The following is a 9618-nucleotide window of genomic DNA, read 5'->3' on the forward strand; positions in this document are numbered from 1 at the left end:
TGCAGTTTCGTAACCGTTTCAACTTGAGGGGAGCCTGTAGGCCCTGTACTATCTAGGGAGCCCAGATAAGGCATTTGTCGAAGGATGCTGAGTGGTGCTCGTTGATGTGCATAATAACTATCGAACAATAAATCATCATGCACAGATTAAATGCATCGTTTATGTTGTATTTTGTGTGGATTTAGTAGAATGCACCAGGCAAAGAAAGACGGTAGCACGGTCACTAGCATCTCTCGCACCCGTGTCCAGGCCAGCCGTTGCCATGACCTGATTTAGGTATTTCCCTCGCTATGTTCTTTATCAAGCAACTTGTATGCATATTTTCATACTTCAGACTCTGGGGTTTCGCTTGTGCGAGCACTTACAGTAATGAACTGAATTTTATAATTTTCTACCTTGCTTTTTTACTTTTTAGGAAATGGCTGCTTTCACCACCCGGACACCATCAGCATCTTTAGTAGCGTAAAGGTGTTCAGAATAGCCAAACGGTGGTGCAAGGTGGTTCCAGTAGCCCCAATCTTTTTTTATGACAACTATTTATGCGTATTGGTTGCATCGTTGTTGGATGGCGTCGTAGCGCTCGTAGCGCTTTATTCACTAGAATCAATAGGTCATTAGGAAAAACTCAGCAAGCGGCTTTAGTGATCGTAAGTCATGACATGACACTCATCGTGTCTGACACATTCATTAAAACTTTCCTCAGTTAGTGAAAATAAAATATCAGGCACTCTAAAAGCGAGACCTTTGCAACAAGGACCTCGGACTAAAAATTTCATATTTCACTTCATTGATATCATGGAAGTGGACGTCGGTATACTCCGCAACAACCCATTTGTTCCCATTTATAAAGTGGTTCCATCATCAAACACAATTTTCCGACCGACACTCGCCGATACCGTACCGGTATACCCAGAATTCGTGCTTGTAAACGAAATATTTCCGCTGCATACCGGCGTATTCTGACGGAGGACTTCCAGATTGACACGATACACGGGCCTCGGGTTCAGGTGAACTTTAAAATCCTCATCGCTGACGTACATTTCGTAATTGTTGCTCGCCGCACGTAACGCTTCCCGTAACGGACGGGGAGCTGGAAAGTCGAACCGGTAACCATCGAACCATCTGCCGCACCCAAATACGATTCGTGCCGAGAATGCTGTCCAACCGACGTACCTTGATATCGGGGCGCTCCGTCGGCCAGTACGTGGCTGCCCACATATCCGCCGTAAAGTTTTTGGTGGTGGTGGTATTAAACAGGAAAACAGCCGACATTTCCCTGACCAACCTGTCCATCTCGACGTCCTCAACGAACTCGTCTTCACCCAACACCTTTTCAACAGATGCTGCCACGAGCGTTTTAGTGAAACTGGCATATTCGCTGGGTTGCATGTAAATGTAGTTTTGCCCGGTTGCGAAGCGTTCCGCAAGGGCGTTGACGATCGTGTTGTTGGGGAGATGTTGTGTATCGATGCAGAACGGAGCGTGCGCGCACTCAGGGCGGTTACGGCAAGGGACACGAAGAGGCGCGACGCAAACGTCGCGCTGTCGTTGCGCAGCGCGGTCAACTGTTCGTTGTACGCCGCGTCCGTTGGATAGCACATGCGCACGGAGGCCGTCGGTAGCCTGCTGGTCATGGGCTGCCAGAGACCGGTTGTAATCGTTGGGGTGGAGTCATTGGTGGAGTACCCCAGCAGCATCCATTGCAACTTCAACGGGAAGACCTTGGAAAAAGCCCCACTGCTAGATTCATTCGCAAGTCCCAGACGTATCGCACGGTGCGAGAGGATGTACAGGAATACGGTGTACAGAGTTTTATTACGACGCGGAAGCATCTTGTGTTTCTCTCGACGCTCACTGACACCCAACCGGGATCTCTACCGAACTCAGGCGGCATCAGAGTGGCGGCCGGTGCGTAGAAGAGCGGCGTCCTATCGGATGTCGTGTTAAAGACCTGCATTTGGAGGCTGGCGTAAGGCAGTGTAAACGTCGTCTGGGTTAAGTTGGCATTTCCTGCAAATGCAAATTTTTTAGGCCTCTTGAATGCTCATGTGACATAGGGTTTTCCTAAGATAGACAAGGGTGACCGTGCAGTATCTTTATGGATGTTACATGATGACTGTAAGCAGACGGTGCAATGCTAGCATGCATACAAATGACGAGTACAGTAGATGACTATAGTAGGTGGTAGATTCCTCACATGATACTTCCATAATAGCATCGACGCAAACTCGTAAAACTTCTTTTTAATATTGCGACTACATACTTTTGCTGAAATCTACTTCTTTTCTTCTACTTTTGCCGATGGTGCCACGCTTCTTGCAGTAATTTTGGCTAGTCGAGTTCGTAATAGTCAAAATGACGAAACGTTGGGCAATCAAAGAAACGATTCCTTAAGCTTACTATAATTTAGCGCCGGTTTAAAGAGGTTCTTGGAGATGTCTTATAATGCGCCACCGTTTGGTGATTTGATGTTAAGCAAGTCCACTTACCAATGTCCGCGCTCTGATTGTTATCCATGGCAGACTCCGACTCGTCTTCATCAGATTCTGGAGGTTCTGTGGTGTCTGTGTAGCACAAATGCACTGACAAATGGTTGCTGGTTACACTGCAATTTGTTGAGTAGCTGCATCCACCATGGTTAGCCGCTGTCCGCGCTTTGGGCGTCGTCGTGGGTGTTACGCTGTTTGGAATACTGGTGGCAGCGGTGACTGCTGCAGAAGATGCTGATTTCTTTGTAACAACAATCTCATTATCTACGATGCAGATACGGTTAGGACGCTACACATAAGGAATGCCACAGCCCACTGCAATTAACGCGAACTGGCTAGCGAATTTTCAAAATAATTCCCAAAAATTACCTTAGCTCATTTTACAGTGCGTTTTTTATACTACATAATGCGATAATTGTAATGAGTATATCTTTTTTCGTTAACAAGCAAAAAATTAAAGTTGTACGAGTGGTAGACGGGGGCACGTAAGGTGAACCGCAAAATAATGGGTTGCGCCGCACTTATTGTGAGTGATGGCATATTCCTTCAATCGCACCCGACATCAGTGGTTGGCATTGAAGTAATCGCAATCAGGTGCGATCAAAATCTGCAACTGCCCCATCCAGCTTTGTTGAGCTTGTTGACAAGAAAGAGAGACAAAGGACGCCATAAACGCAAATCTCCCGTCTGACTGCAGTCTTTTGTTATAGTGTCTATAACTGCATCCGTCTACATGAATCTTATATGGCTGCCTGCCTGTTCTGCGTTGCTGCACATGTGCATGTGCTTTTGTGTGCGGCAGGCAGCAACTCTCGGTACCCGCACCAAAGCCGTGAAAGAGGTGTACTTTGCAAGCTAACAGTGAACAAAACTTAAAAAAAACTTTGAAAATCAGCTGTGAATACATTTGTTTGCCAAAAATTACGAATAAAATCGCATTAAATAAAGTACCGCAGCCTGAGCTTATTATACGGACAGAATCTCTGTTGAAGGTTTTATTCGCCAGATATGGTCAGAAATACCCAGGGGTAGAGTGCCCCAAGCACTTCTTTGGCACCCCCGATTTTTTTTCTTTTTCTGTTTTTTATCAATCAAAATTCTGTCCGTATAATAAGCTTATAATACTTCGCTCTATAAAATGGCCGTTTCAGAATATTTTTTTTCACATCTGTACTCTGTAAAAATCGACTTAAAATTTTTCAATTTAAAAGCTAATTTCTCAGCAACAACAAATGCGTTACTGTTACTGAGCCCATTTTAAAGTACAAAAATCATTTCTTTATGTGTCATATGCTACGGTTTTGTCTAAAAGTGTAACGCGTCGACGGTATGCCCGTTTCCGCAGAAGGACCGAGTTGCTAGCCACTTCGCGTTAAGCGTTGATGGGGGTCCACTTACCAATGTCCGCGCTCTGAGTGATATTCAGAGAAGACGATGTGCTGTCATTACCAGATATGTACTCTGCTGTCTGCAGCTCACAAGTGTAATGGTAATAATATTATGGTGTAATATACACTGGTTCTTTACCCGACTAGGTGTACTCACCGCACAGTGCCGTATAAACGAGCAGGGAAATGAGCCTTACAATGTACTGAAAACTGTCCATTTTACAACGTAGACAATAGATGCAAAAGTACTGTAATCAAAACGGTGACACCACACACCGGTTCAGTACACTAATGGAAACGACGTTGTGTGCTTATGTACCGCGGCCAACAGAGCGCAGCATGGTGTGACTTAGGCTTGAAATGCTACAGATGTTTTTACGCTGTATTATTTTAACAGATGTTTTTACGCTGTTATAATAATATTATCTATATTATTATGATGCTTATGTGCTGCAAGGGCTTTGTGGTGGTCGTTGCTGATTTATGCTATGCTTTAGTTCCTTAACCGCACGTTTGTGCTAGGTAGTATGATCGTTTACTGGGCAAAGGCTATCAATATAACAAAAAGTGCATTCGCGTAACACTACTCAAAATGATACAAATTCAAACGTTAAAAAAACATCCAAAATCGTTATCGCCGTCGAAAATCCTAGGGCGAATATTCAATGTGCCCAAAACTGCAGCAGCATTTCCTTTCACTACAGCTAGACTTAATCTCTGCTTCAAAAATGCAGTAGAACAAGGTTCCCCTGTCACGTCGCGAATCTTTCTGCCAGCGAAACGAATAAGCTCCATAAAATCCAAACCGAATGTGCCAAAAGTTTCGATTGCCAGGGCGAAAAACAGGTAACCCATCCTTTCCATGTAGGCGTATTTACGGCGTTTACAGTCTTCGGACATATGCGCAACACTACCGGATGCACTTGCACTTGCCCGGACATGCGATGCGGCTACCGTGTACCAGCATGTAGCGTCCCATACCAGCGCCTTACCATCCCGTACCGGCACGAGGGTCATGCCATCTGGCCGCGTGTTACTTTGCCTGACAGTCCGAGTGGCTCGCTTTGACATGGATACCCGGCATGTTCCAAAGCCCGCTTTGTTCGGCATTCAGTTCGGTATGCCTAGACCATCTGCCTCTGCTGCTGGAACAAAAAAGGCCGTGGTGGCCGTTCGTTTCCACATGGCTTCCGCAGTTCACACAATCGTGTTCTTCTACTGCTGGAAGTCCAAAACGAAGCGCCACGCCGATTCGTACTTCTTCGTCCCGCAAGAATGTATGCAGATTTGGAACAGGCAACGCATTTAGTCATGCGCCCGAGTCGCGATACAACGCCGCTAACAGCACCGCTCGATTCGTTTCGTCGGTAGTGGCCAGCCTCATTGACGACACAGCTTTATCAATCGTCGGTCGATCCCATGCAAACTGGAACTTGCGTTGTTCTGTAACAGGAGGTTCACACTTTCACTTGCGTTGTTCTGTAACAGGAGGTTCACATATTTACATTTGAGTGAAAAGTTTTGTTTTGTCTTACCAGTTCGGTTAGAAAACAAATATACCGCAGTTTGCTAGCTGTTAAATCATCGTCGTCATGCAGTCCTAGTCTACCGGCCACTGTTGCACCTGCAGTAACACTAACGCACATTACAACCTTGCTAGAATTCTACGGAACATATCCAGCAGTTTACCGCCTGCTTCCAAGAACTAAGTCAACAGTCCCTTTATTTCACCTGAGGTACCACGTAATTTTTCAATTCTCAAAAACATCAGCATGTTTTACAACATCAAAATTTCATTAAACTTTCCTACTCCTTCCATCGTTCTCATGACTGATGCCGCGTTACCGCGCTGTATCTCCAGTGACAATCTTTGGCGTAAAAGTTCATGGGAGCGGGTTTCGCCTGTGTGTTGCTCGAGTCGTTTGCCCAGTGCTTTGATAATGGCGATAGCGGACGGTCCCCAAGGGCCCATGGTTTCGAAAGCTATCGGTGCAAAGATTTACGTGCCACTTAAATACAAATACAGCCGGCACTTTTTTCTTCCGCTTCCAACGCCGCTGCACCAGCGCTTGCAGCCGTTGACTTGATGTGGGAAGGCGCAACCGTGTCCACACAAGTAACGTCCCACGCTAAGCACATGCCTCTTTGCCAAGCAAAGGTTGTGCGGCCATCGCGGCGTCGTTCGGACGTATGCGACGTGCCACGTGGTTCCAGTTTTGCCGGAATCCCAGCTGAAACAAGTGATCGGCATACATTGCTATTCAGCGCGCCGTGTCGTGGATGCCTACCGGCCGAGAATGAACAAGACAGTCAACAGTAAGACATAGGCACATGGCCGGGTGGCCCGGGTCCATACTACAGCGGATGAATGTTGACTAAGCGGTTCACCATGTGTGACTACCTGTTCTGACCAGCTTGCCATAAGCAAAGCATGACTTGACATTATCGGAAGCTACCTATTCTGCAGGTATTTCTAAACCTGATTTTGGTTTAATTTCTTCTGCCGTTCGTACGGGACGTCATTCTAATAAAGTAGGCCTGTGCTCAGGCCGCACAGCAAACTGGGGTTTCTCGATTCTGGCAGTCAGTAATCATAGTTGCTTCGCGACCTTGAATCCTTTTGCAACGTGAACAGCCGTTTGCTCCCAATTAATTACATTAAAACATCGTTAACAGCAGCGATGCCGGAATCGAGCGTTACCGCTTTTCGCTTGCGGTGCAATACAGTCTGTACATGCAAGCCTCGTCAGACATTCGAAGAAGTGCTATACGGATATATGTTCCTTGTTGGGCTGATGAAAACAGCCGTTGGTAATGCCAGTATAACCACACGGCCAGTTTGCCAGAATCTAATTCAGTACCTCGCACCAACGTGTGGTTACGGAACTAAAGCATATCATAAATCAGCAACGACCACCACAAAACCCTTGGAGCACATATGCATCATAATAATGTTTTGTAATAACGTTTATGCATCGCCATCAGGATGCAGAGCTAATCTGGTCTGTCATACAAGATTTCGGAATACCGTATTACCGGCACTTCTGCGTCGTTAATACAGAATACAGATGTGCCGTAAAGCATCTGTACGAGGATGCACGCAGTCAAACCGACAGTGAATTTTTTCTGCGAGACCAACCGACAACCACGCACACAGGCAAATTATTTTTCCACATAACAGCCACCCGTGAAAGGGAGGTATCGTTTGCACTGTATGCGTGGAACAGGTGACAGCCATCCGTGGATGGTTGGCAGTCGCTTGTACTATATGCCGGTTGGTCTCGCTGAAAAAATTTACTGTCGGTTTGACTGCGTGCATCCTCGTAGCATTTCAAGCCTAAGTCACACCCTGCTGCGCTCTGTTAGCCGCGGTATATAAAACACTCAATGTCGTTTCATTAGTGTACTGAAATTGTGTGTTGTTGTCATCGCTTTTATTATAGTACCTTTTTATTCGTTGTTTACTTCGTAAAATGGGCCGTTTCCAGTACATTGTAATGCTCATTTCCCTGCTCGTTTATACGGCACTGTGCGGTGAGTACACCTAGTCCTAAAGTATCAGTGTATGAACAAGCATAATACATATGTATTCTTATCATTAAACTTGTGAACTGCAGACAGCAGAGTATCTGGAAATGACGGCACATCATCTTCCAAGAATACCACTCAGAGCGCGGACATTGGTAAGTGGGCCTCCATCAACGCTTAATTGCATTGGACTGTGGCATTCCTTATATGCAGCGTCCTTACCGTATCTACATCGTAGATAATGAGATTATTGTATCAACGACATCAGCCACCACTGCCACCAGTGTTCCAAATAGCGTGGCACCTACGTTGGCGTCCAAAGCGCAGGCATCGGCTGACCATGGTGGGCACAACTAATCAGAAAAATTCAGTGTAATCAGCAATCATTTGTCAGTGCATTTGTGCTGCACAGATACCATAGATCCTCCAGAATCTGATGAAGACGAATCGGAGGATAAATCTTCTGCCATCGATACCACTCAGAGCGCGGACATTGGCCAACAGGGTAGCGCATTACCTAAGTACAAGACAACAACCTCTTTAAACCTTCGCTAACCTATAGTAAGCATAAGGGATCCTTTCTTTAACTACCGTAGCGTTTCATCATTTTGACTTTTACGAAATCGACTAGCCAAAATTACTGCAAGAAGCGTGGCACCATCGGCAAAAGTAGAAGAAAAGAAGTAGATTTCAGCAAAAGTATGTAGTCGCAATATTAAAAGAAGTTTTACGAGTTTGCGTCGATGCTATTATGGAAGTATCATGTGAGGAATCTACCACCTACTATAGTCATCTACTGTACTCGTCATTTGTATGCATGCTAGCATTGCACCGTCTGCTTACAGTCATCATGTAACATCCATAAAGATACTGCACGGTCACCCTTGTCTATCTTAGGAAAACCCTATGTCACATGAGCATTCAAGAGGCCTAAAAAATTTGCATTTGCAGGAAATGCCAACTTAACCCAGACGACGTTTACACTGCCTTACGCCAGCCTCCAAATGCAGGTCTTTAACACGACATCCGATAGGACGCCGCTCTTCTACGCACCGGCCGCCACTCTGATGCCGCCTGAGTTCGGTAGAGATCCCGGTTGGGTGTCAGTGAGCGTCGAGAGAAACACAAGATGCTTCCGCGTCGTAATAAAACTCTGTACACCGTATTCCTGTACATCCTCTCGCACCGTGCGATACGTCTGGGACTTGCGAATGAATCTAGCAGTGGGGGCTTTTTCCAAGGTCTTCCCGTTGAAGTTGCAATGGATGCTGCTGGGGTACTCCACCAATGACTCCACCCCAACGATTACAACCGGTCTCTGGCAGCCCATGACCAGCAGGCTACCGACGGCCTCCGTGCGCATGTGCTATCCAACGGACGCGGCGTACAACGAACAGTTGACCGCGCTGCGCAACGACAGCGCGACGTTTGCGTCGCGCCTCTTCGTGTCCCTTGCCGTAACCGCCCCGAGTGCGCGCACGCTCCGTTCTGCATCGATACACAACATCTCCCCAACAACACGATCGTCAACGCCCTTGCGGAACGCTTCGCAACCGGGCAAAACTACATTTACATGCAACCCAGCGAATATGCCAGTTTCACTAAAACGCTCGTGGCAGCATCTGTTGAAAAGGTGTTGGGTGAAGACGAGTTCGTTGAGGACGTCGAGATGGACAGGTTGGTCAGGGAAATGTCGGCTGTTTTCCTGTTTAATACCACCACCACCAAAAACTTTACGGCGGATATGTGGGCAGCCACGTACTGGCCGACGGAGCGCCCCGATATCAAGGTACGTCGGTTGGACAGCATTCTCGGCACGAATCGTATCTGGGTGCGGCAGATGGTTCCGTACCGGTTCGACTTTCCAGCTCCCCGTCCGTTACGGGAAGCGTTACGTGCGGCGAGCAACAATTACGAAATGTACGTCAGCGATGAGGATTTTAAAGTTCACCTGAACCCGAGGCCCGTGTATCGTGTCAATCTGGAAGTCCTTCGTCAAGATACGCCGATATGCAACGGACATATTTCGTTCACAAGCAGGAATTCCGGTTATACCGGTACGATACCGGCGAGTGTCAGCGGAAAAATTGTGTTTGATGATGGAACCACTCTATAATTGGAACTCTTGCGGAGTTTACCGACTCCCGCTTCCATGATATCAGAATTAATATCAGTGAAGTGAAATATGAAATTTAGGCCGATGACCTTGTTGC

The 9618-nt window shown here is 46.6% G+C and overlaps 1 protein-coding gene across 1 annotated transcript; it reads left to right on the forward strand.

The window, feature by feature from the left end:
• The first annotated feature begins 8713 nt into the window (after positions 1-8713).
• LOC129600983 (uncharacterized) lies at positions 8714-9618 on the forward strand. The gene has a single exon (XM_055499673.1). The coding sequence runs from the start codon at positions 8979-8981 to the stop codon at positions 9519-9521; it is 543 nt and encodes a 180-aa protein (XP_055355648.1). The 5' UTR covers positions 8714-8978; the 3' UTR covers positions 9522-9618.

The sequence above is a fragment of the Paramacrobiotus metropolitanus genome, unplaced genomic scaffold (genome assembly GCF_019649055.1).
Source record: "Paramacrobiotus metropolitanus isolate TYO unplaced genomic scaffold, Prichtersi_v1.0 Parri_scaffold0000207, whole genome shotgun sequence".
Classification (NCBI taxonomy): domain Eukaryota; kingdom Metazoa; phylum Tardigrada; class Eutardigrada; order Parachela; family Macrobiotidae; genus Paramacrobiotus; species Paramacrobiotus metropolitanus.

What these genes read in the sequence shown, in the direction of transcription:
- LOC129600983 (XM_055499673.1), top strand. Translation starts at nt 8,979, where the DNA reads ATGCAACCCAGCGAATATGCCAGTTTCACTAAAACGCTCGTGGCAGCA.